This window comes from Kryptolebias marmoratus, linkage group LG21 (genome assembly GCF_001649575.2).
Source record: "Kryptolebias marmoratus isolate JLee-2015 linkage group LG21, ASM164957v2, whole genome shotgun sequence".
In the NCBI taxonomy this organism is placed as follows: Eukaryota; Metazoa; Chordata; class Actinopteri; order Cyprinodontiformes; family Rivulidae; genus Kryptolebias; species Kryptolebias marmoratus.
In genome coordinates, this window is record NC_051450.1 from 16,136,548 (window position 1) to 16,163,788 (window position 27,241).

The 27,241-nt window shown below is 41.9% G+C and overlaps 3 protein-coding genes and 1 long non-coding RNA gene across 8 annotated transcripts in view; 2 read left to right on the forward strand and 2 right to left on the reverse strand.

Moving 5' to 3' along the window:
* The window catches only part of atp8a2 (ATPase phospholipid transporting 8A2), a 48,592-nt gene extending 38,888 nt beyond the window's left edge, over window positions 1–9,704 (reverse strand). For 2 of the 4 annotated variants that reach the window (XM_017406539.3, XM_017406537.3), the window contains exon 1: window positions 9,449–9,704. In XM_017406539.3, coding sequence (XP_017262028.1) covers window positions 9,449–9,491 — 43 coding nt within the window. In that variant the 5' untranslated portion in view covers window positions 9,492–9,704. Of the gene's footprint in view, window positions 1–7,298; window positions 8,447–9,448 lie in introns of those variants that run through there. The other 2 variants (XM_025003806.2, XM_037973091.1) reach the window with 1 other exon arrangement.
* LOC108230389 lies at window positions 393–8,454 on the forward strand. The gene is made up of 5 exons (XR_005232587.1): window positions 393–717; window positions 883–1,148; window positions 1,253–3,105; window positions 3,916–4,165; window positions 5,178–8,454. It is a non-coding gene; the product is annotated as an uncharacterized LOC108230389 (long non-coding RNA).
* An 864-nt stretch (window positions 9,705–10,568) lies between the features above and the next one.
* rnf6 (ring finger protein (C3H2C3 type) 6) lies at window positions 10,569–16,119 on the reverse strand. Of its 2 annotated transcripts, none has more exons than XM_017406320.3 (4): window positions 16,010–16,119; window positions 14,936–15,091; window positions 14,337–14,501; window positions 10,569–14,051 (listed from the first exon to the last, which is right to left on the reverse strand). In XM_017406320.3, exons 2-4 carry the CDS (start codon window positions 15,075–15,077, stop codon window positions 12,199–12,201), a joined length of 2,160 nt encoding a protein of 719 aa, XP_017261809.1. In that variant the 5' UTR covers window positions 15,078–15,091; window positions 16,010–16,119; the 3' UTR covers window positions 10,569–12,198. The 2 variants fall into 2 exon arrangements, with proteins under 2 accessions (XP_017261809.1, XP_017261811.1); XM_017406322.2 differs by having other exon boundaries at window positions 16,053–16,113.
* A 1,686-nt stretch (window positions 16,120–17,805) lies between these two features.
* Window positions 17,806–25,558, forward strand: cdk8 (cyclin-dependent kinase 8). The gene is made up of 13 exons (XM_017406337.3): window positions 17,806–18,210; window positions 20,382–20,457; window positions 20,748–20,858; window positions 21,744–21,884; window positions 22,273–22,330; window positions 22,415–22,546; window positions 22,648–22,791; window positions 23,432–23,501; window positions 23,670–23,742; window positions 23,831–23,928; window positions 24,047–24,125; window positions 24,270–24,428; window positions 24,564–25,558. Exons 1-13 carry the CDS (start codon window positions 18,083–18,085, stop codon window positions 24,687–24,689), a joined length of 1,395 nt encoding a protein of 464 aa, XP_017261826.1. The 5' UTR covers window positions 17,806–18,082; the 3' UTR covers window positions 24,690–25,558.
* Window positions 25,559–27,241: the final 1,683 nt, after the last annotated feature.

Consider the following 27,241-nt stretch of genomic DNA (forward strand, 5'->3'; position numbering starts at 1 on the left):
ACGCGCGCGCGCGCACACACACACACACACATAGACGGGAGTTTACAGTTCAAAAGTGACCAATTGGGAGCAGAGGGTACAGTATGCTGATGCGTCCCATGATAAGTAAAGTAAAAAAATAAATAAAACGCCGCCTCTCTGGTGGCGCGTGCTCCGCCTCGCCCACGGGACCCCCCCTCCGCGTGTAATAATGGATGTGCTGAGGGATGCACAATGGCGAACAAACACCAGGGCTCAGTCCGTTTCCATCAGCAGCTCATTCATGCGCCGGACGAACGACTCCAACTCCCGCGCGCGGAGTATCCAGGAAAGTGACAGTCCAGTCTCCTCCTCCTCTTCCTCCTCCTCCTCCTCCTGGCTTTGTCATGTCCAAGACGAAGCGTCGTGATCTGCGCTCACTCAGCCCCGCAGGAGCTTCGGGAGTCGGTCCATTCCCCCCCCACCCCACCCCACAGCCAGCCTGGATCTGGTGGTCCGGGTGCCACAGCTGGCTCGACGGCAGCGAACCCGGGCGCGCCCTGGGCTTCCCTCCACGTCGCCTTCCTCGGCTTTAAAAAAAAGGGTTTCTATCTATCCGCGTTCTGCTAGGCTTTCTATCCGGCGTGGTTCAGACGGACCCCTCCCTCCGATGTGATGCCCCAGCTGCTCCAACAAGGGGAAGCCATATGGAGCTGCTTCGGGGGCAAAGCCGGGGCTTCCGCTTTTAAAGGGCCAGAGGTATATTAAAAAAAAAAAAAAGAGGCATATTTACAGGTAAAAATGTGTGCATGTTAGCTGACAGCTGTGCATAACTATAAATGTGTAATCTGTGAAAATAAAGCTTTTTTTTCTTTTAAAGTACTCAATGCAATCTATAAAAAGAGAATTTACTCCCAAATGTAGGTAAGCGCTCAGTGTAAACAAAGCCCTCTGCTGAAATCACCAAAAACCACGTGGAAGCTGGAGTCAACGCAATCAACCTACATTACTAGTCTGTGCAGGCGTACAAATACGGCGAAATCCCGGAGAAGGCGTTCAGTTGGAAGTGGAGTAAATCAGCCACTAAACGCGAAAGAGAACAAAATGAAGGAAGATCACAGGTGGAGCACCATGAAGGCGGAGCTCGGCGCTCAAGCACACTGGGCTTTTGCAAAGCTTCTTCTAGAACGGTAAGTCAACTCTAGTCCAATACTAAAACACTTTAATGAACATATATGAGCGTCATATTCCATGAATGTCGCCATTGTTGACCAATTTTTTTTTGTCACTTCAGCTGCTTCTGTCAGCTAACAAACCCATGTGGTAGTTGGCATCCGGTCACAAATTCTGCTGGCAAGTATTTAAAATTAAGGACATTTTATTGAATATTTTATGAATTTAAATATGCTTTTTTTTTTTTGACCGGTCTTAATGACTTTGCAGTGAGTACATCTTAAAAAGTTACAACTTCAAGAGTTTATACAAACAAAGATCAAGTCTGCATGTGTTTTTTTTCTTTATGAATGCAAAGGGAAGTGTGTGTGTGTTTGTCAATACGAGTTTTGATGCAATGATAACCACTAGTTGCGTTCCTTCAACTTAAATGAGTCACGATGATCAGGAGACAACAGAACAAAGTCCTGTAATGTTAAACAGTTCATACATAAAAGCTAAACATTATTAAAATCAGGGCTGCATGATAACTTAATATCAATAACGGTGGTAGGAGTTTTAAGCCCATTTCTGATATATATTACGGTCTATGATTACGTGACGTTCACGGCGAACAGAAAGAGCTACACGTTGGCTACGTGAGCGATGACATGTCCCACAGACACGGAGCCCGAGCCCAGAAGCTGCAGGTTGTGCTCAGCGTTAGTAGGCTAGGCTAGGCTCCAGCGCTGTAAGTTTTAGCTACATGATGAGTGCCCACGACTGTAATACGAGCGTGAGAAAGCGAAGAGAAAGCAGACGACACGGTTGATAAGAGAGGAAAGACTAACCCGGTGGTGTGGAAGTGAGTTTGGCTATCTAAGATCTGATCAACCACAGGTTTTGGCGTGATGCAAAACGTGCCGACGAGCAGCAGGAACCTGCTCCACCATCTGAAGGATCTCCACTCGATAGAATACGCTGAGAGTCAAACAGTGAAGCACCATGAAACTTGAAGCCAACCTGAAGCCCACGCAGCAAACGCAGATCTCTGTATTCATGCCTTATGACAAGAACTCCAAACGCCGTAAGTACAGTAACTAACTTTTCTGTTTATTGCAACAATTCTGAGCCTGGCTGAAGCACCTTTGTTTAAATCAATAAGAAGAACATAATAAGCTTAAGTTGTAAGTTAATATTGCCAAAGTTGAGAGTTCATGTTTATTTGACGGTGATTTCAATTTTCTTAGAAGGCTGAACACAAATAAAAGGTGAACATTAATTTATTTCTACCATTTCTATTTCTAAAATGTTATACTGGAGGAGTTTCATAGACTTGGCAAAATATTTTTTAGTTTTATAAACATTAGTTGTGGGCATTTTTGGCACTTTTTCTGAGGCTTTTATATTGTTTATATTGATATCAGAATTATATTGTATTGACTGAAATTAAGAAATATATTATCATAGAAGTTTTGGCCATATTGTCCAGCCCTAATTAAAATGCAGTGATTAATTGGCACTATTAAGTTGAATAAAACATGCACGACTAGTAGTATTGATGCATCCTTCCCTTCGCATTCATGAAAAAAACAGATGCAAACTTTGTTTTTATAAGTTCCTGAAGTTGTAACTTTTTACTTCTCACAGAGAAAATGTACGCTACAAGTTGTAAATTGTTTGATTTATTCAAAAGTGTACAAATTTCTAATTACGCGACTAATATTTACACCTTTTTACTTGTAAATCCACTTCTTTCTAGCATGTTTGCCCCATACAGAAGCCTCATATCATCTTAAGGTCTTGGAGTCGGGCACAGAGGAGTCAAATGACATCCAGAGATCTCGTCATGTCGTTTCTCTGCTCTGTGACGCCTCTGCCAGCAGCAGCTTCTCCAGGAATCTTCTCGTCAGAAACTATTGCAAAGCAAATCGTAGTCCGGCGTTTCTCTGGAAATCCCCAAATCACATCATTACAAGCCTTTAAAGCGACGCGGTGAGCTCGGTTACGTCACAGAGCGCCTAAGATTTGCCACTTGATCTCGCTCTTCGGACGGCCGAGCGACTCTGAGTGAAAACATCAACAGCCTAATTGCATGAATAATTTAAAAAATAGAATAAGCACTGGCGGGGTTCCGGCAGATTGAATTTCCGCGGTACTAAAACCCAGTTTCTGCAGCACCAGAACCCTACGACGGACGAGCTGTTATCCTCCCCTCATCAATAACCAGAATTGACCTAATGTGGTTATATTCCACTCAAGCAACGGGATTCTGGGAGAGTTGAGGAATTGTAACCGCGAGGCGAAGTGAAGCTCGTCTTATCTTTGCATCAACATCCGCTTTTCCATGCAAAGAGATGCCATGTGTGGCCTAAAGTTGCACTTAAAAGAAATGTATTAGGTAAAGTTTTTATCAAAATGCACATTCCCTTTGCTTTTAACTTGCTAAAGAAGCAGAGTTCACATCAAACACTCCCAACCAGCACACATAACATACAAGGCAAAGAGAGCAAGGGTCAAAGTCTTTCCAGGCTATCTGATAATAACCAGCCTATCTGTATTCTGTAGATCTTTGACTGAGGTGTTACCTCAAAACGAAACTGAGATATATGTCGCAATCGCATCTCGGCACGTTTGATAGCTGATAAATGCAGAGAAGTGATGACTGCGGAGAAAAGGTTCCAAGTTAAGGAATGCCTCTTTGTCATCAAGCTACTCCATTATCTTTTTAAATTAGAAAAAAATGACATTTTTACCTGTGTGTGTGTGGAAAATTTGACTTTTTTTTTTTTTTTTTAACCCCAGCAGACTCAAGCTTTCCAAAGAAGATCAATAATAGCTTCCTCAGCATCCCACTTCAACTATAATTCATTTCTAAGCAGATCAATGCTTCACTTACTCATCTCTGATGGACCAGAGGCGTGGTCGCCTCTGTAACTCCCGTACTGATGCACCACTGATGAGTCAGCACAGTGCAACAGCAAAGCAAAGCAAAGCAAGGTCAATCAGACGGGAAGGATTCAAGGTTCCTCAAGATAACCTGCTGCGAGAACAGGTAAGACAAGACTAATCCTCAATCAGTAATCTGATCTCATAACCCTAAAAGCAAGATTAAAACAGTTACCTATTTGACTGCTGAGCCTTAAAATGTCTCCTTTCTTGAAAACTCGCAGCTGAAATTTACTTGAACATCTAATGTCAACTAGACCAAATTATTTTAAACATCAGGAGACAGAACGAGGGCAATACAGTCTAAAAAAAAGGCCAGACAGTTAAGTTCAACGTGCAAAAAGTACCACACACTACCTCAGTTGTCATGTGTTTTAGGATGAAGTGGTTCCAAATATTTTAGTGTTTAACAACAGCCTTGGCTGCTGAATAATAGATCAACAGGAGCTGCATAATTCATCTACATTTTCCAATATGGCAGAGCATATTTCACCCGCCACTACCTTGGCGCTGAGTCTGTGCTTTCACTCTCGACGGCCATCCTCTGAAGTGTACTTTGTGGCGCAAATGTAGCTTCAGGGGAGGTGCACGCACATTTAATCCAATCGTGCGACTCAGAGATGAAATGAGCCGAAAGGCAATGGCTACTAATCATAAAGACAGCTATAGCAGGACTGCTTTAATTATGTCCAGATGTTAAACACCTCCGCGAGTCGCACTCGGGACAGAATGAGGTGGAAGATTTTTTGGTGTTATTATCTGAGGGGATAAAGCCGTTTAAGTTCCACCTGGATGTACGTAACAAATCAGAGCATTTATCACAGCGTGTTTGACTCGGGCACTTTTTGGGAGTCTGTTAACGGCAGAGCTGCTTTAATCTTCTGACGGCCACAAGCCCAGCTGAAGTGCTCTCGAGCTAAATGCTAAAGCACAACCATCCACCTGACCTGCCACATTCTTTACATAATCGCTCGATCGCAGGTGAATTATTGGACACATCTCTCTCATGTGCAACAATGTGGATAAAACCCAACATTTTTCTAAGCCTTCTTTCACATCCGTTTTCAAATCAAATTGCAGATTAAAGGTTTTATGACACAAAATGTTTCAACTTTTAGGACAAAAGAAGAGATCATTTAGAAGAGACAAATTTATCCAAAAAAACGCCACCATCGTACTGCCTTCAACAGCTGGGCAGAAGAAGACATTACCAACAGAGCTCCGTCTGCCTTGGCGACCCTTGCGTCCCATTGTGGCCCTGGTCTCTCAGGCAACCAGCAGGCCCTATTTCCAGATCCTGGTCAACATGGTTACTATTGATCCCCGTGGGTCCATTTGCCACCGTACCAGAGTAGGAAGTAAGGACGGAAAGCCTCTTAGGCGCGGAGCGAACGAGCACGGTAATCCTTTCTGTGTCTGTTCTGCAACTTCACCTGCTGCTAATCCATAACCTGTTAATCCTACAGGTGTGACACACATTCGCTCCGACACACGTTATGCTCCTGTATCAGCATACGGAGAAACGCACACGCCCTTCACGTATACACACACACTCAGGTGAATGCACATAATTCAATGCCAGGAAACGTGAGTGACACCAACATGCACAAATGTGTTCCTCCTCTGTTCACACATGCCAAACGCTTACATGCATGTGTTGTATCTATAAGGCATGCATGTGTCTACTAAAGTTTACTTATACAACCCCCATTCGGAAAAGTTGGGATGCTGTGTAAAATGCAATGATCTGCAAATCTCAAACCAATATTTTACTCAAAATGGAAGGTAGTGATAATCAAATGCTTGAACTAAGAAACTGTATGAGGCGACGTGTCAGAAAGTTGGGACAAGGCTGTAAAAGTAAATGACATGAACAAGAAACAGCTGGAGGAGCATTTTGTAACCAATTGGGTTAACCCTTTTACCACCATAATAATTGATATATTTATTAAAACGCTTCGTCCTTCATGTCTGTAAATAATTTACACCCTTTTTTCCAGGAGAAGTAGAACTTTCAAAATCTGTCAAGTATTTACCATTTATCTGTAATTAAATACCTAAAACTGTGTGTTATAAGAAGAAAAGGACAAAAACGGAAGTGAATTTTCTTCAACTTTCTTTTTTATAAATTCTTGAAAAGTGCAGATTGAACGTTTTGGAGATAATAGCGAGGAGTTAGGGTAATTTGAAATACACATGCGCCGTGGTGTCACCGTTTATCCCCGTGGTGTTTAGGACTGGGTATAAAAAGAGCATTTTAAGAGAAGCTGAATCTCTCAGAAGTAAAGATGAGCAGAGGTTCACCAGTCTGTGAAAAACTGCGTCTAAAAATAATGGAATTTCGGAATAAAGTTCCTTAACAGAAAATTGGGAAGATTTTGAATATCCCATCATCCACAGTTCATAATATCATCAAAACAAATTCAAGAACTTGGACAATCTGCCTCTCTGATGGTATGGGGGTGCTTTAGTGTCTATGGCATGTGCAGCTTACACATCTGGAAAAACACCATCAATGCAGAAAAGTGTATGCAGGTTTTAGAACATCATATACCCCCATCCAGCAAAAAGAAATCCATCAAGTACGACCCTGTTGAACAGCTAGAATCCTACATCAGACAAGAATGGGACAACGTTCCCTCCAGTAACTCCAGCAGCTGGTCTCCTTAGGTCCTAGATGTTTACCGACTGAGGTTAAAAGAAGATGGGGAAACTTCACAGAGGTAAACTTAGTCCTGTCACATCCTTTTTGAGATGTGTTGTTGCCATAAAACTCAAAATTACCTACATTTTTTAAAATCAAATTTCAAAGTTTCAGCTTTTGATACGTTTACCATGTTCCCTTGTGAATAAAATATGGGTTTATGAGATTTGCATATCATTGCATTTTGTTTTTATTTACACTTCATATTGTCCCAGCTTATCCCAACAGATTTGGGGTTGTATTTACCTACATTTAACCAGCATGGTCTGGTGTACATAGACACTACTGCCTACAAGCACATGCAGGGAGGAGGTGAGATCCTGTACAGCATTCATCACTCCAGGCCCCAAGGAGCTACTGATCCTTCTAACCATCTGTATTCACCTCTGCTGCTGTGAACCAGAAACTGAAATCGTAGCTCTTGAGGGCCAGGGCTTTTTGGAGACCCCCGCTCCTTCAGTAGCTGCTGGTTCATGCACCTTTTTGGGGGACATAAATGGGGGGGCTTCATCCAGCCTAGTTTGAGCAAACTCACTTTTGTCAAACCTGTCTGTGAGGCGGGCACGCATGGTAGCGCTGGCGCCCTGGTCCTGCAGCTCAGAAGCCTCCTGCCTAATGGTGGTCAACACTAACTGCTCTGTGGGTGCCAAAAGTAGCCGCAGCGAGACAAAAAAACAAAAACACAAAACAACAACAACACAACACAACAAGTCATTATACATGTACTGTACCACACACACAGTGGTTCTAGATGACAGTGACTGAACTGTAAATGTGTCTGAATGTGCACTTACATTTACAGTGACATGAGATTCAAATGGAAGATGTGGCAGAGCTGAGAAATGGACTTTACTGAAACCTTTTAACTTGCCCGGGAGTGCCCTCTTGTGGCCGGCGCATGTAAATTCATCGTTTCTGTAATTTATTGGGTTCCTCCTCTATCTCCTTAACAGCATCTTCAGGATGAAGGCAGACGGGTCAACCAGTCATTATCTCAGCAAAACAGAGCCGACAGCGGGCCGATCTGCACGACTCGCGTAAATTAGACACACTGACAATGACACAAGACGTGCCTTTTACTTCTCAACACAAATTATGTCAATCTGAGACATATTCCCAGTCTTTTGTCTACCGTGCGCTTTCTGAACCAGCGTTGCTTTAGGGGCCCGTTTCTATTCCAAACTCATTCATGCAAAATAAAAATCTAAAGGGTCTGCCCGTGAAAATTGGGCGCAAATGTGACAAACTGCAGACGTACGCACCTGAGATGTAGCAGCTTGCTAATTGGAGCAAAGCGCCGCGAGGTCAGGCTCCGAGAGATTAGAGTAAAGACAACATGAAACACCCAGGAGGTACACTCCATTTTATTGTACGCTTTAAATTTAAAGTATTTTAAAATAACAAGGTGATTTCACAAAACAAAAGAGTTCATTTGAAACAGCAAAAGTTACCTGTTCCTTCTTATACTGTCAAATGAAAATATGTCCTGCCTTTTCTTGCTGCGTATATTTTCTATTTCTTCTTACAGACTCAAACGATTCAGTGCTGTTTTTTTTAAATAAATATCCCAAACAACTTCTGGTTTTAAGTCTGCATGGCCCAATTGACACATTTGTGCACAATTTGCCCTGTTTTCTATTTTCTGGAAGCTGTAAGAAGCACAATAATACACACCAAAAAAAAAAAAAAAAGAGCCTGACAAAATGCAACAGTTGTGAATAAAAAGGCACTAAAAGAGACAAATGCATGCTCTTCATTTCTGGAATGATCCAAATAAATATATACGAGTTTGTCTACTGCAACCACGTTTACAAATGTCCCCATCTTCTCTTCAGCTTCTATTATAAAAACAGATATTTGATAACAAAAAAGGAAAATGGAGAAAATACCAAGTAGAGGCCTTTTCCTGTGTGTGGGTCAATTTGATTGTGCTGAGTAACTTAAATGAGTCAAGGTTTAAATATGGAGGCCCTTAAGGTGAGGAAGGCTGGCTCAGGAGACAGTCATGTGATTTTTAAGTCTGGAGGTAATGGGCTGTTGTTGGATTGGTTCTGCAGGTGCTTGGTTTGGACATTTATGCATAAAAACGACCTAATCAACACAATACATAGGTATTTTTTTGTTATGCGAAACCTTAAAAGCACAACTGCTAGATATACTAAATGCAAAACCATAAGATGTGATATATGCGTGACTGACCTCTTAAAGGGATCTCGATTTAAACTCAGTGCTGTCCTAATATCTGCCTTCACAAAATAGCTTAAAAAGGCTGTTAAAGAAAGAAAAACTAATGCAACAAAATTATATAATACCATAATTATGTCATAGATCGTGTCCAAGTGTGTGTGAGATATTTTCATTCAATCCAGAGGTCATATTTTTAAAAATAAAAAATAAAATACAAGGCAGCCTAGATTAAAAGGCAGACGGTGCTTCGCCTGTGTGTCCTTGCATTTACAACTGCTGGTGCCAAAAAATAAATAAAAAAATTATAAATAAGGGTTGAAGAGGTTCACCAAGAATGCTGCAGGTTCTGTTTTATTATGCGAAGCACATAATCGTTACAAACAGGCCGCCGTGCTTTCGGAAGTAACGGGCCCGAGGAGATCTCACAAAATGTCGGGTCGAATGGACAACCGACCGGGCGGAGAATCGGTGAATTTAGATGGGGCTCTAATCCCTTACCTCCCTCGCTGTGTACCTTCTTGGCCCTTCGGTTGAAATACATCTTGCTGATGGTGGGGAACGCGAGTCGGCGAGGCTGGGTCGAGGAGGAGGCCGGAGCGGAGACATGCTCACGGCTCACCGGCAGGCTCCCAGGAAGATGCTCCGGGCCCGGGCTGCGGTCTCCGCACGCGCTGCTGCCGCTCGGTAAGCATAATTCCTCCCGTCGGACCTCCGAGGTTACAACGGACGGGGTCGGCGTTTATCAACGTCAAGTGAATCGGAAGAGAACGTTGCATTTCCGGTAGGTTCTTTCAAAATAAAAGCACGTCAGGAAGCGTGACTGCGAAGCTGCAGACGCCTTGTTCATTCTTTGTTGATCTTTCAATAAAAATAAAAAAAACGTTGTGTGATTTTTATTCTATTTTAAACATATATTTTTAAAGTAGACATTAGTATTAAATAAAATTGTATTTTGCATTAAATGTAATAGAAATTTACACTCAGGATTACAAACATTTTATGTTTATAGCCATGTTTAGTTTAGTTAAATAAGACAAATTACTTAAATTGCAGCTATTTCAATTTTAAACTAAATTTCACATGGACAAAAATATTTTAATGTATTTAGTTTTGCAGGTCCTACTTATTAGTGGCTTTTTCTAATCATCTTTTGAGACATTTCAAACAATTTAAGAGAACAACATTCAGATTAAGTGGTGGGTCCTGCAGTTTTGTATTACTATACATTTATGACAACTTAATGTATTTCATGATAAGTAAGTTTAACATTCCTTCTCACATTTCTGCCTTGTCAATTAAAGACAAGTCCATAACCGCTGAGCAATGAATGCATGGATTATGCACTCGTGGTCCCAGACACAAAACTGTTTCCTCCAGATTGAAGAACAGCACAAGGTCATGAAGCATCTGTCGTGGTCTGACCTTCTACAGTTGCAATCTCAAATACAACAAGCAGCAAAAATAAACTTTGGTTGGTAAAAAGGAGAATAGAAGAAGCCTAAAGGAAATGATATAATAACTCTTAAGAAAAGTACCTGAAATCTCCGAAAAACTACTGAGTCCAAAATACATTTGCCACATGTTTGATACAAGAGATTTGTTGTTAACTAGAACAATGAACTGTTAACACCTTTGTCTTCTTTTATTAGGCTAAACACAAACTTCAAAGGTATTTTCAGGTATAACAAAGCAGCATTTTACACAGTTGTTAAAGAGCAGAGAAGAAAACTGGTCTTACATTATAATACGTTCATTTTAGCTTTACTCTCTTTACATTGCAACATATAGCGTTTCATATTTTAAAAGGCAGATTTCCGTCTTATTAAACAGGAACAGAATAAATACTTCTGAACAATTTTGTCCACAAACCCTCCAGAGTGGGCATTCATTGAACAGAGGGCTTGTCAGAACCAGGTTTAAGGTGACACCAGGCCTGCTCTTCACACATGGACTCGCAGGTGCACCAAAACACACTTACAACACTCACGCATTCCTACATACGGTACGGCGTCAATCCCGCCGAGATGTTGTAACCGGTGTGTTCGGTAACTGTAAATAAAGTGACTGGTGGGAAACCATTGACTGAGCGGTTTAGTTCGTAAACTATCTCTTCCACGCTAAAAATAAATTATCTTTTTGCCTAATTTATTAAAAATTAGTACAATTAAATACAATAAAAAATGAAAAAAAAACTAGATTTATGAGCATCAAATGCTATAAACTGTTCTACACCTGGTCCGCATCTGTTAAGTGTTTTAGCTGAACAAATGTAAAACTTAATCAATTTTCTCACTTTTCCAACACCATCTTCCAGGTGTTTTTTTCTCACCAGATGTATTGGAATTGGTATCGGATCGGATCAGACGTGAATTACAAACAGTAACTGAGAGGACACATTAACTTTAGACTTAACAAGACTTTGTTTTCAACTGGAAATGACAATCAGGCATTACAATGTAAACATCAATGAACAGCAAGACAATACTTTCTTCTCTTGATATTGCACAACTCATTGCCAACAAGTCTGAATCCCTGATTATCACGTGCCTTCTGCAATTTATTAGAACTGTGCTGGCCATTCAGATATTGTTTCTAATTTCAAAGTGGCAGACTGTAGTGGAGGGTGAATGGGCTTTTCTATTTGGGCTTTAACAAATACTAGTAGATGTACGTAATATAACTTATTTCCAAAGTGAATATCTAGCTCATTATGCATCTCTCAATAAACTGCAAAGACACGTTTTAAATGGATTTGAGGCTTTAAAATAGTAAACGTAAAAAAAGGGGACTTCCTTCTTCCATTCTGAGCAGATGACAGGAAAGTAGCATCTCATTCAGAAATCTTGCAAACAGTGCAGAATTATTTACAGCTTATACCAATAAAACCAAGAGTTGAGCGATTTGTGTAGTCCAGTTGTGGAAGTGAAAATCTTCAGCAGTGGCTACAAAAATCTCCTTAAGCATTAATGTTATCTGTTGGCATAAAGACCTCTGAAGCTTTATGAAAATAGTAGCAACTAAGTCACAAAAGAGGAAAATAAAATAACTCGCTGAAAACAAAGCATCTAAAAAAATAGTTTTGTTAATTTTCTGCATTTATAGTTTCTTTCTTTCACACTTTTGGTTCAACATAATAGATGTTTTAAATGAAATCAGACCATAAAAGCAATATGTACATACCAAGCTCACTTGGGTTTGCTCAGTTTAGCCAGCCATGAGCATGAAAGTTATGTCTGAAAGCAAATAAGTCAATCGTGATGCACAGAGAGTACAGGCTGCCTGCAGATGGGGCAAGTGTTGTTTTCAGAAAGCCAGCGGTCAATGCAGTGGATGTGGAACTCATGTGAGCAGGGCAGACGACGCAGCTTGTTGCCTTGCGCGTATTCATTGATGCACACGCTACATGCACGACCCATTTCCCCCTCCAGGCTGGCCTGACCGTAGGTACGTGTGGATAGATTGTCAATTTGCTCTTTGGTCAGGCCCCTTGGATGCTCGTTGTCGTCCTCGTCGTTGAGTAAAAAGAAGTGAGCCAGCCGCAGGATAGGCAGAGTGCCGTTTTCTACCAAGTTGTTTGTGTCCCTACTGTTGGCTCGTCCATCCGTGGCGCTAACTCCTCCACCCACAGGTCCAGCCTGCCCACTTTGCTCTTCCTCACTCCCCACCAGCCTCTCCCTCTCCAACACTACCTCACCTGCACTCTCCTGGCCAGGAACACTTTCATTTGAATGCAGACGAATAGTTGGGTTGGTGTCACCATTTGTCCCGGTAACGTCTGCGTGGCTAGGTGCAACAGTTTCAGAATTAGCCTCTGTCTCCATCAGAGAGCTTAGCTCCCCAAATCCAGTCATAATCTGACGCAAGATGGAGCGTAAAGCAGTGGAGTTGGGTTCTCCCAGGCCTGTCTCGCTAATGCGCCTCAGGGGAATCCGGATAGTGCTCACATAAGTGCGGATTCCAGCTCGCTCAGAACGGGAGATGGTGCGCCTAAATCCACCGCTATCGCTTTCAAAAGTGACAGTATTTTCAGCAACTCGTGCACGAGAACGTGTTCTGCTAGCAATGCTGTCCCGATCTCGATTTTCCCCCGGTCGAATCCTTCTCACCTGCAGGTCCAACATGATGGTCGGGTGCCGTCTTACTGCCGAACTTCCTGCTCCTACTGTATGCGATTCCCTCTCACGCTCCACAGCTTCTACAGCCGTCTCTGTTAGAGCAGCGGGTTCTGATACAGTCTCTCCGGTCTCCATTGACACAGAGGTTGTTACACTGGTTGGCTGAGTATGGATAGCAAAACCAATGGGGACACTGCTGGATGGTGGTGCGGTACTGATAACAGGTGTTCTGTGTAAAGGGGAACGACTTCGTCTTGACACACGAGATGAAACGCCACTCCCTGTTGCAGCCCTACGTGCACGACCACGTGATCGAGTCCTACTGCTGCGAGATTCGTGTCCTGAAGCGGGGGCTTGCAATTCAGTCTGGGGTGACACTCGAGGACAGTCTTGAGAAGCAGACATATCATCATGCCCGCGCTCTACCTCCACATTTGGAAGCTGATGCTGAGAAGGTGTAGTTTGAGCGACAGGGGGATTGGAAACAGTAGGAGGAGGTGATGAAGAGTGCAAAGTTGTAGCCCTCCTTTGAGCAGCAGCTGGGGTTGCCTCTGGAGGAGGAAGTACAGCGGGGCTCATGGAAAGCGTGGTAGTGCTGCTGCGTGTACGCCGTGTCTCCATCCTTCTGCTGATGGCTGGACGGGGGGAGGGATATGGGGCTGACCTTGATGCAGCTGAAGGACGAGTGCTGGACAGTGAGGTACCAGTGCGTATAGAGGGTGCAGTTGTGTTTAGAGGAGTCAGCTCTGCTGCGTCTACAGTGTTCACACTGTCATTATGCTCCCCAGGCTCGGGCTGATCGTGGTTTATGTTGATCTCAAGACTAAAGCGGAATTCCCCACTGTTAGGATTGGTCCGGCTGACAGCCCGCCATGTCTGGTTGCCACTCTGCCCACTCCGAGTAGCATTACCGGTGCGTCTAAAAGTGTTAAGCCATTCCAGTAAAGAATCGCCATTAGACGACTCTGCCCCAGGTTCTGTGCTCCCTGTAAAAAAAAAATACGGGTAAGATTAAGTTGCATAACCTGTATTAAACATGTAAGAAAGCACAAGATGTAACCTTGAGTGCTTTGTAATTACCAAGATACACAGAGTTTACTATAAAATTAGAATTTATCAAGTTTGAATAGAATACATTTCTCTGATTTGATTTTGGTCTGTGATGGTTTTTTTGGCTTATTTATTCATAAAAATCCAGTTATCCATTCTAATGACTAAAACCTAGATTTGGTATGGTTGGGTAGAAACAAGAACACTCCCGTCCATCCTACCTGGCCCTCCTCTTCCTCCAGTCCCTCTCTCCTCTCCCACACTGCTACTGCTCTGCTGTTCTCCAGAGTCAGCAGTCTGCGAGCGTTGTTCGGTGTGGGGCTGAGACAATATGCGCTCTTTTGCGCCGTCCAGACGCTGCTGCAGCTCCTCTGCAGTTACCTCACCTGTGAAACATACCGGACACGCAGGGGGTTATGAGTCAGGAGCATCAGAGAAACCATCCTTTAATAAGGAATAAATAAATAAACAAGAGGAGGTTTTTGGACCAACCCTTCCCTTTCTTTTTTTTTTTTTTTTAAACTGTGATATTGCTTTTCCTACTTTATTTGTAAGAGGAGTAGGTTACAAGATCCATATGTTTGTTTCTTTTCCTAAACTAGAAATTCTGCAATACAAAAAAAAAAACACTCCTTAAATGCCTCTCTAAAACTGAATCATATTGCAAGTCACTTTAAACACACATCTCATTAAAAAGGAGCTGAACCCTTTTTTTTTTCTTTTCCAAAACTGAAATTCATAAACATTTGAACATCAGGTAACAATAAATGCACATCCACTGTTTTGATCTGAACCTAAATGGTGCATGAAACCTCCTCACCTGGGGTGCCCAGCAGGTTGCTGTCTCTCATGAGACGGTACTCCTCTTCACTAAGTTCATTAATGAAGTGATAGTATGCCTCCTCCCGTCGAAGACGCTCTGCCTGCCTCCGGCGTTCGTCTCCCCCACCAGGAGGGTCCATCACCACGAGAAGTGCTGGGAGGAAGACGAGCAAGAGTGTCGGTCACTGATAAAACAGCACTTGAAGCTACCCACAGCAGCTATGCACTCAGGTGGACAGCTGGAGAACTAACATTGGCTTTATATGCATTCACTATGTTGGGATAGATTGCAGCTCAGCATGTAAGGCAAATTAAAGCTGTTCAGTTATTAATAGGAGCGAATGTTAAACCAATGTCAACCATTTTCTATACTCTACAAGCTACAATAATCTTGCTAACCTTTAGCCAAGCATGACGAGTGAAATAATAATTAATTTGACACGTGAACAAAACCTCAGTTTACTAACAGTATAAAACAGCTAACAGACGTCCTAATACCGACGTAGCCTTCATAAAAGCTAATATCAAATAAGAGACAGCAGTATCTACAGGAGGCCATGTTAAAGGGAGGCTAACGAAGCAACCAAACGGCCATCGTCGTCATCGTGACCAGTGACCAATCAGCGGCCCAGGCTGCGTGACAGACACACCGGGCAACTAATCGCTGGTCTGCAGAGGCGGGGCATAGGAGGCTAAACCGTGGCTTCTCCCATGTAAACGCAGAGCAACGGAGCAAAGACAAAGACTCCTGCTAGCACTGAGGAACAGCAGCGTAATTAAGGTGTTCGCACCCGGCAGTGAAATAATGTCATATCACCCAAACACGCCAGCCCGCTTTGAGGACATTTTAAAACTAAGAAGCGTCCATTTGAATGCGCAACACTTCGGGTGTTAACTGAGCACGTTAGCACAACCAGAAACCAGTCGATACCACCACTGTTAGCGAGAGAAAAAACATCGAGTTTTGTCACGTGGAACAATTATATCAAGCAGTTAACGTACATAAAACTCAACAATTGACCGAATCATACTTTCTTAAGAAGTGACAGTGATATTTAAAAAATGTAAATACCTGACAAAGCAGCTATAATATGGAGGTTTCGCTCTGTTCTCACCTCTCTCAAACCAAGATGGGACCAGTGGTACAACCAATAAAACGTCCGTCAAAAACAAGCCTCCCGGCTCGTTGGTTCCTATGAACAAAACAGGAAATGCTTTGTTCGTGAAAGTTTAACTGCGCTTTAACAAAATTATGAAGTAGATTTTTTCTTTAAAATATAGATTATTTGTAGAAGCAGCTTTTTTTTTTTTTAAAAAAAGGATAAAGGTGAAAATGTCATTTGTTGGGCTTTAAAGTTTAGGTAGAATAACAAGTGGTTCCCCAAAGTTGGGGTTGCAACTCCTTTTCTCCAACAGCTTTTGGCTGCTACTCTTAAATATGCAAAAATGTAACATGAAGATTAATAAATGAGCGTCCAAAGGAGAAACTCGTGGACCCAAAGAAGGCCAGTGGCAAACGAGGAGGCTTTTGATTTTGATCATAATCAAAAACTAGAACAAGATGTAAATTCTCGACTTATACATAATAAAATAAGTTTATAGCTAGAAAGAACCAAGCTGCATTTTAATCAGTATCTAATATTACAATACTTTCCAACTAATCTTGACCACCTTCAATATAATTAATACATCACTGGGCTTCTTCTGCAAAATAATTCATTTATTGTCATCTCCACTCATATTGTTGCAACCTAAATCTACATAGTTATGAGGATAAAAGAACAATAATTCATATTTTAAACATACCAATTTATCTTTATATATTTTTAAGTAAAACTATAGATTTCATTTTTCTTTAACCAACTTGTATGATCGTTTCCCTGCAACAACAACCAGGTTTAAAAATGATCGTTACAGCATGTAAATACGTATCACGTCAATATCACATGAATCACTAAAAGAGATGCAAACTAATGATAAAGCAACCGGCCCTTAATGGCCTGCAAGAAGAATTTTATTTTTATTTTCTCAAATCCATCTTGAATTTCAGAAACTTTTCATGCACTTGCAGTGGATGGTCAGTATATTGCATGATGTGCACTTTAATGATCTTTTCACAGTGATAACATGAAACCCCAAACATGCACAAAATGACTTATAAATCGCCGTCCATTGTAATGACCACTATGCATGTAAAAGGGTTAACTAAAACATTTATTCTAATGTGAACCAACTGTACTAATATTGCAAACACTGCTTTACCTGATCATGCTTTGTGTAGCTTTTTAAAATAAATACAAAATCCTGCTTCATTAGCATTAATTCCTATGTTTATTTTAAGTTGTATAAAGCCTTGCTGCACTATTTACTCAAATATCCCTTTATTTTTGGAAATTACCAACAAAGTTTGAATAGATGTAGTTATTCTAAAGAGAAAAAATGGGCTTAATCGCTTAAAATCTGATGAAAGAGGAAGATTTTTGTTTGTAGGTTGAAGAAATGTGACAATAGAAGGGGTTTCTCTTATCCAGTGGGAACCTTTATTAAGTGTCCCAAAGCAATGCACTTTTTGAGCATGTAAATGTGTTAGTAATGACAGGATTTGTGTCTACTGTGACACTTCCAGACACGGATTTCCACGTGGTGGAGCCTTGCCCTGTCCATTTTCCCGTCTCCTTTCTCTGCTGCTGCTGCTGCTGCGGAGGAGGAGGAGGAGGAGGAGGAGGGAGGAGAGAACCTGCTTTACGACAGTTTTACGACACTGCCGTCGTAACCGACCGAAGTGCGTCTCTCCGGAGCAGATACCGGCTGGGAGAAACGCAGCAACAAGCAGGGAGAAACACACACATATCGGGCTCGTNCCCCCCCCGCACACACACACACCACCCCGGAGCACCTCGGAGCCTGGCGCCCCCCCGCTCGGGAGCAAACACATTTGGGCCGAAGGACCTCGATGCGGGACCCGGCTTCGAGAGGAGGACAAGACACGCCGGGGAAGGCAACTATCTGAGACACCCAAAAAAAAGCCCCCCGAAAGGCTCGGTCGGTGGAGAAGCCCAGCTGCCTCCCGAGCGACGCTTCTTCTTCTTTTTTTTTTGTTACAAAAACAGGGAGCGCACAGTCTTTAACCCAAACCGAGGTGAAAATGGACTATGATTTCAAAGTGAAGCTGACCGGGGAAAGGGAGCGAGTGGAGGACCTGTTTGAGTACGAAGGATGTAAAGTGGGAAGAGGGACCTACGGTCATGTCTACAAGGCGAAGAGAAAAGATGGGTGAGTTGATGAGCTTTAGGCCTCCAGCCAGAATGCCACCCCTCCAACAAAGACAGCTAAAATGACTTTTTCCTCCCCTTTAAAGCAGGCGAGCTGCTCCACACACAAGGCCAAAAAAAACCCTTTATGTGCTTTTCTTTGTATTTAATGGCTCATGAAACTTCAAATGTAGCAGGTGCCTCTCTTTATGTGGGATTCATTATGCATTAAAAGGCTCAGTCTTTTTTTTTGTTATTTTTTTCTCCACACTCAGGTGAAACACTTCTGCTTTTAGCTGGGCTTCTGTTTTCTCAGAAACAATTGTTAGCTTTGTAAACTGATATATAACTTATTGTATCAGCACAGTTCAATATAACTACTTAAAGGAAGATAAGGTATTAGTTTCCCCTGTCAGCATTCCCAGGATTGTCTCAAGGAGAGCTTATCCCTTTGTTTTTAATAGGGCTGCAACAATCTGTTTAATAGTAATAAAGCTTTTATAAATGAGGTTCAAATCATTTAAAATGACTTCCAACACGTTTTGTGTGATGCCGTATCACCGGGAAGCTGTGATCTCCCATTTATTTTATAAAATGAGGTTGTTTTGTCCAGTGAACGTGCATGTTTAAATGTTAATTTAATGCAGAAGAGATGTTTCTTCATTTGGATTGGGAAATGTTTGCATCCTGTCGCAACATATCCGCCTAAAAACAGGTAGAACGCACCATTACATTAATATATATATATTATAAAAGATGCCAACATTTCACAACTTTTGTTGCTTTTTTTTCTTTACCCCTTTGTCATTTTCAAGTTTAAATATATTTACAGTGCCTTTTTATCCTTCCCAGGTTCTGCAAAGCGCTGTACATGTTCCTCGCTCACACCTTATGTATTTTACTCTCTAAATCACACGTGTCAAATAACGTTCCGCTCCTTCTGCGTGTTTTAGACATGTTCCTGCTTTAAAACACTTGGTTTAAACGAGAGGCTTCTAGTGATTAAACCGTTTGAATCAGGTGTGTTGGAGCAGAAAAAACAAACCTCCAGGACAGCGGAGCCTTAAAGCCTGGAGTTTCACAACCTTTCTCGAAATTGCGGACTTTTTACATCTCAGTCATACACCGATAAGCATATATAAGGCAGTGTGTTGCCCAAGGACTCTGTCACGCTGCAGAGGCTGGGGATCTAACCACCGACCCTCCGATTTAAGTGGATCCAACCCACTGGGCCTTTCATTCATGATGGAAAAATGTCCCGAAACAAAATGAGGGAAAGCTTTACCATAACTGAGGTCACTGTGGTTTATTGTAAATGTTTTAAACTACTGGTTTAGTTGTGAGTGAGGATTTGGATATCAGATGATTTTCCAAAATTAAATCATATTTAAAGGTGGTTGCTAACAGTATTTTTTGACATAACTATTATAAAATGTGTGTGTTTTTTTTTAAAAAACAACAGTATTAAGTGGATAAAACTACTTTAATAGTTGTTTAGGCCATTGTATCTTTGTATTTTTGGTTTATTAGCGATGTTTGTACACTTCACTACAAATCTCTGGTGGTGTTATTTTGTGGGTCAGAACCTGAGCGGTTTGGGAACCACCGTGTTAAACTGTTGTATACCTCACCTTACCTTTTTTCTAAAGCTCTCCTGCTGGTTCTTAATACGATCCGTGCAAAGATCTTTAGCTGTACCCGGACCGTGCACGACCCGCTGTGGCAGCCTGGACTGTAGAACCACCAGAACCCATGGAAAAGGAAAAGCCTCGAAGTGCTGCTGCTGTTTCTGAGACTCCCGGAGCTCAGTTCTGCCGCCACATTCAGCCGAGGCCCGCAGGGTCACAAAACGTGGGTTTATGAGATGATTTAGGCCAGGGGTGGGAAGGGTGGGAGGGGTTGTGACCAATTTATTCAAGTGAGAGCCAGTCCCAGTGCTCTGTTTGTCTCTTACCAGCTGCCAGACAGAGCCTGTTTCCTCTCCCCGTCTTATTGTTTAGAGTCTCTGAGGTGAGCTTGATTACACAGATCTGGAGGTAATGCAACTTGGCCTCTTCTCTGGGTCTCTGTGCCAGCTGCCAAGTGCCCGGCCCTCCCCCCTTTGCTTTATTTCTGTTGCTGTGCACACAGCTCTCTGGGGGCCTGCAGTCTGGTCCGGTGTTGATGTTGCTCTGCCTCTCTCTGTGTTTGTAGGAAGGATGATAAGGACTACGCCCTCAAGCAGATTGAAGGCACTGGTATCTCCATGTCAGCCTGCAGAGAGATTGCAGTAAGAGCTGCTTTGCTTACCGACTTTTCTTTTGTTTGGTTTGTGAAGGAGCCGCTCTTGTCATTGCTAAGTGCGGCTTATATAGTTTAGGAATCACCTGAAAGCAACAGATTTGCAATTTTAGAGATAATACATCACCCATTTTATGATTTAGGAGATGTATTTGTTGCAACATCTTTGTTAAGATGATGTTTCTCTCCTTAATATTTTGTTGTAGGTTTTTTTTTCATTCATTGTTTCTGCTGAGAGGTTGCATATTGTTTTTTTCTGAATGGGTTTCTACGTTGTAGCTGCTGCGGGAGCTGAAACATCCCAACGTCATCTCGCTACAGAAGGTTTTCCTGTCACACGCGGACCGTAAAGTGTGGCTGCTCTTCGACTACGCAGAACACGATCTATGGGTAAAAACACAACTTTATAATGCAGCTTCTGATTTAATCTGCTGTTGGGAAGGATCTATGTAGTTGCTTTTTGTTTAGCTAATTTCAAGCGTTTCATTTCTTATTTTTCTAGACAAAAACCCGTACACATGCTGCATATTTCGATACAGTTTTTAATCAGTACACATAATTGCTAATAAAGGTGGAGGCAGATGATAGTTTTTTAATGTGTTTGTGTGTCTGCTACCAAAATATCTCATGAACCACTGGATCATTAGATGGACATCCACCTCTGATTAACCTTTGCAGTAAACCCGATTCAAATGGTGGCCACAGCTAACTGACCTTGGAAATCAAAAATGGCTGCAGTCGGTTTTACAGATATCAAACTAAATTTGATATAACAGAGTATGTGTTGTGGATGACTTTCAGCGGCTGAGCATTACATCTCGCAATATTGCATGGGATCGATTATAACGTCATTTTCAAAGTAACTCTATCATTTCTCAACATAAGATGATCTTTGTGTAAAACTCTGGCGTGAAAGCCGGCGGGTGATGTGCGTTCTTTCGAGGAATGCTTGGCTTTTAACCGGATAATTATTCACTGCTAAGTCTCAGCGAAAAGCACACCAAATGGTATTCCACATTTGATAGTAAAACTTCTGTTCCATTACAGCCTGCACTTAAAACTGGCAGCGTATCAGAGCAAAGTTAAATACCGTTTTCCACCACAGAGCTGCAACTCTTTCGGTGCCCGTTGAAAGAAGTGAAAACATATGGCTCCAACATCAGCCCTACCCAGCTTCTCTGCTAACTTAGAATGGGGATTGGGTTTGTAGAACAAAAAAAGGATGCGTTTTGGACAGAACGTCTCACTGTGACCATTATCTTTTCCCTCCTACAGCACATTATTAAGTTTCACAGAGCGTCCAAGGCCAACAAGAAGCCACTTCAGCTGCCTAGAGGAATGGTCAAGTCTTTGCTCTACCAGATTCTGGATGGCATCCATTACCTCCACGCCAACTGGGTCCTCCACAGAGACCTTGTAAGAAGATTGGGGTTTTGGAGGCAGAAAGGGAGTGTTTTTTTTGTTTGTTTTTTGTCGTTTTTTAAAGGGTGATTAGAAGACAGGTGAAGCTGTCAATCTGCATTAGTTTAATCTTTTTATTGAACGTTAACATCTTTGTTTATTGTCTCACAATTTTGTCATCTAAGTAGTTGTAGGTTGTTTTTTTTTGTTTGTTTTTTTAATAAAAGAAAAATAATCCTTATGAACAAAAGAGTGCAGAGGAATCATATGTCCACTAGAGGGCAGCAGCAAATAGTTTTGATTCTGCTTGAAGTTTTGCTCCTTAAAGAGCTGCAGTTCCATACAGTTTGTGGGCTACAGAAATGTTTTCATCAATGTATATCTTACTACTTGTCACCATCAGAAACCAGCAAACATTTTAGTGATGGGAGAAGGACCTGAGAGGGGTAGAGTAAAGATTGGTGTGTATCATGTCTTAACTCTTCATGTGTTATTCATTGTTTTGATTTGAGTTCACATTACCGACTAGCGCGTCTGTTCTGCAGCGGACATGGGGTTTGCTCGTCTCTTCAATTCACCGCTGAAGCCTTTAGCTGACCTCGACCCCGTAGTGGTCACTTTCTGGTACAGAGCACCTGAACTGCTGCTGGGAGCTCGGCACTACACCAAAGCCATCGGTGAAACTCCTTCACTCGTTTGTTCTGCTCATGTGCAGCTAGTTTTACTGATTTTTTTTTTTTTTTGAGCGGTACGTTAAGTTTACGTGTATTTCTCTCAGACATCTGGGCGATCGGCTGCATTTTCGCGGAGCTGCTTACGTCTGAGCCCATATTCCACTGTCGCCAGGAGGACATCAAGACCAGCAACCCGTACCACCATGACCAACTGGACCGAATCTTTAATGTTATGGGCTTTCCTGCTGGTGAGTTTTACTAACTTTGTGGGAAATAATTTAGGATAAAGTAAGGACTAATATTCTTCTAATCCTGCAAACATATGATATAATCCTTTTCCAGTTATCCTGTCTGTTCTGTGAAGAAATATGCTGAAGCTTTTATCATTTTCTGTTCTTGGCTGAGGCGTATTATTTCCTCTGTCTTGCTCTGTTTCTGGATTTATTAACGTGGTCAGCAGATTCTGAACATCAAACCACAGACACTCTGTTGCCAAGTCACAAACATAGAAATGTTTGCTTGCAGGCCTTCATTTGGACCTATATTTTCCAGTTCACTTAAGCTGCTTCGGATATTTTTTTTCCCCTTTCTGCTTTCTGCTGCTCCACTTATTTAACACACCAGTCAGTTTTAAGAATATATTTTTTAAAATCTGCAGTAAATCGGTCAAACTTTGCTTATTGCTTTTTGTTTTTCAATAAAACTAAAATTTAAAAATGAAAACCAACAATAGACTTGCTGAAGAGTTATTTTCTGTAAGACTGAAAAAGATTTTGACATAAAGGGTGACTCATTACGTTAGCAATTTTTCTTCATGTCATACAACCTAAATATTATTTTCATTTTATAGAAGTAACGTAATGTTTTTTTCTTTTCCTCATTTGACAGATAAAGACTGGGAGGACATCAAAAAGATGCCAGAGCACTCCACGCTGATGAAAGACTTCAGAAGGAACACGTGAGTCTGCACACAAGCTTTGTCCCAGTTTTTTTTTTTTTAAATCAAAAACAAAGTTAGAGCAAAGCAAAGTGTACCTGCAGGAAAAACACATGCTTCAACGATGGTATGCCTCTGCTGTACATGGCAATGATCCTCAAATTTAATTTTCTCACGTTTTTTTCACAGATACACAAACTGCAGCCTAATAAAGTACATGGAAAAACATAAAGTTAAACCAGACAGTAAAGCATTCCACTTGGTGAGTTAAAGTGCATCTGTGCTCGATGTCATTTCCTGCAGTAGAGTTGTGGTCCCGTTTGAGACTGAAATCGTGCCTTTCTCCGCAGCTGCAAAAGCTGTTGACCATGGACCCCATCCGTAGAATCACATCTGAGCTGGCGATGCAGGACGCCTACTTTTTAGAAGAACCTCTACCCACCTCTGAGTGAGCTGCAGCAGATGCACACGTTCATACATTTGTGACTGAACTCTTTAATTAGATCTGAGTGACGAGAGTAGCTGTTTGAAGATGACACGGTTGGGGTTTTTTTTGGTTTCCTTAGTGTGTTTGCGGGTTGCCAGATTCCTTATCCCAAGAGAGAGTTCCTGACAGAAGAGGAGCCAGAGGACAAAGGAGACAAAGTAAAATTTTATTGATTTATCTTATTAATAGAAAAGGAAAGGGAAACTAAACATAAAAGTAACTATACAGTAGAGCTGATCGTTCACATGCAACAATTTGCAGCTTTAGTAACATTTTGGGATTTGTTGTGTGTGTGTTTTTAGAAGAACCAGCAGCAGCAACAGGGAAACAACCACACCAATGGGGCGGGGCACACTGGCAACCCAGAAAATAGCCATGCCCAGGGCCCACCTCTGAAGAAAGTGCGAGTTGTCCCTCCCACCACTACCTCAGGTGGCCTCATAATGACCTCAGACTACCAGGTGAGCTTGCATGTCTGGACACTCTTTGTGCAGACACATTTGATGCTAATTGTTTGCAGATTGTCATAATCGATGAAGAATACTGAATCTGTTGATGGGTTTGTAAATATTTTTATACGTTTTGTCTTTTTGCAGCGCTCTAATCCACATGCTGCCTACCAGAACCCTGGACCAAGCACATCACTGCCACAGAGCAGCATGGGATACTCCTCTACCTCCCAACAGCCGCCCCAGTACTCCCACCAGTCCCACCGTTACTAAAACACCCCTCTCACAAGCAAACACACACCTTTCTAGACACACGTACACACAGCCCTTACCATGCTTACCTGAACGAATGTACCGAGGGATGCAGGGATGATCCAACGCAACAAACCTTCCCAGCAACCCCACCCTCCCTTCCCCTTCCCATCCCACTGAGGGCACTATTTCTGCTGCAATTTATTAGACCAGAAAGGCAAAAGACTTCACCCGTTTCAGACTGCACACCACAATCCCAGTATTAGAAATACAGCATAGAGCAAAGGACGTTAGGTAAAACACAAGGCAGGAGGATTAAAAAGAAAAGCGAACCTGCTTCCGTTACTCAGACATATTCAACGCAGAGAAGACGGCTCGGTTTGGAGGACGCGCGTTAACCTGTCGTGTCATCTCCTTCTTTCCTCTGCTTCAGTTCCCCTCATCCTGTCAAAGCTTGGATGAGCCAAAAGCTGCTATGTGACTGCCAGCGTTGACAGGTTCTCAGTCTGTCAGTCCTCCTGTCTGTTTATTTCGTGTGTATGGGCCACAGCTGAGACTAAACTGAGCTGCTAAGAAGCATACAAGGAGACCGCTGATCTCCCGAAGCTGCGGAATGGAGAGGGTTTTGTTCAGAAAGGACAAAAAAAAAAAGTGATTTTAGTAGTTTATAATTTAATCTGTTGTCATGGTTTTGTTTTCATGACAAGAGTAGCATAGCAGCTTGTGTGAGTTGAGCACTTGGCTGCTGTATGCTGTGGGTAAGCCTTACAACGCGACAACAAAACCAACCAATCGCATGGAGGATGGCAGATGGAACATGCATTGTACTGTACTGCATTGAAATATTTTACATGAAACAAGTATCCTGACAATAAAGGTGGAAACGTTCATTTTGTTCGTGCTTTGAAGGAGCGTGTGTGTGTATGAGAGTGTGTCTGTAAAAACACCAGTTCTGTGTTAATTTAATTGTTTTGATTTCACATTTGTCATTTTAACTCTGTAAAGTCACGCAAGCCAACTGGAAAGAGGGAACACAATCTTAACAACGATAGTAAATCATAGCACCCTCTATAAATGCAAAGATTTTACATATCAGGGCATAATAAAAGTGAAATGAGTCCAACTTTCTGCAAACATGATATTGTATGTTCATCATATCTTGTATAATTTTCATTTAGATGGAGTTTAGATTAAGAAATCACTACATTTTACAGAGCACTGCAATTTTATTATCAAGCAAAGTTATATTAATCCATCCATCTTCTTTAACTGCTTCTCCTTTCTGGGAGTTGGTGTCTATCTCCAACAAATACTGAGAGGCGGGGGACACCCTGGACAGGTTGCAAGTCCATCACAGGGACTCATAGAGACAAACGAGACAACCATTCATGCACTCACTCACACCTAGGGACAATGTTAGAGTTACCAGTTAGCCTAACATTCATGTTTTTGGTCTGTGGGAGGAAACCGGAGTACCTGGAGTAAACCCACGTGAGCACAGGGAGAACGCAAAAGTGTATAAAAACAAAATAATACAAGTTTTGTGTCCTAATGGCCATTTGGAAACTTTTCTGTCTCACATTAATCGTTAATTTGTTCTTAAATTAAAAATCTGTGAATGGCTACCAACTACCACAGGTGTTTGTTTACCTGTAGAAGCAACCAAAGTGGCTGAAAATAGGTCAGCAATTACTACGTCCGCAGATAAGCTGTTTAGGATCAAAAAGTACGACAATTGATGCGTTGCTACGTATTTACACTCAGATTTGTTTAGTAAGGTGTGCAGACAGGTTTCAAGCAAGTCATAAGCACAAAATAAACCAACACTGAAATGGTAAACTTAGTAATATCGCAAACGTTTTCCGAAAAGCTGCATGTCTTTGAACGCTGAGCTCCGTCTTTATGACGCTCCATCCGCACTGCTCGATCCCAGCATTTATTCTTGACAGTTGTCTAACTCGTTCTGTCTCTTTTATTCTAGTTCAGCGGCAAATTCACTCTTATATTTCCACCTAAACGTCTTCTCCTGGAGTCTATGCTTGTCCAATTCCACATTTGCTTACCTACACAGCAAATAGCCAGTGTAATGTAGTTTAATCATGTGATCCAAGCGTCCACTTAGTGGTTTGTTTACATTGACTGCATACCCACATTTCAGAATGGTGTGTCATTATATTTGGAAAATTCCTTGTGCAAAGTCTTCCAAACTGCATCATTTACTGTAGTTCAGGTTAACCTTTTCTTTATAGTTTGCACTGAGTACCTTTTAGTCCCAGAATGCTCTTGCACACATTATCTGCTTTTTATTTTACTTTCAGTTTTCATAGTGCCAGTATGCAACCAAGTATAGTAGGATCAGTTGGACCTCTTCCTGACGGGTGCTTTGTTGTTTTTGAGAATACCCAGCTCCCTTCTAGCGTTGCACCATAATCTTGACAAGGAATGGGACCTGGCTGAGTGATGGAAAGCCCTTCAGCAACGCCCAGCCCGCCCCTTCCATTCTCAAAAGCGTTTTTCTCCGGCTGGGGAGGTTCCCTGCCTGTTATGCATTTAGACGAGCACCATTGGCTGTC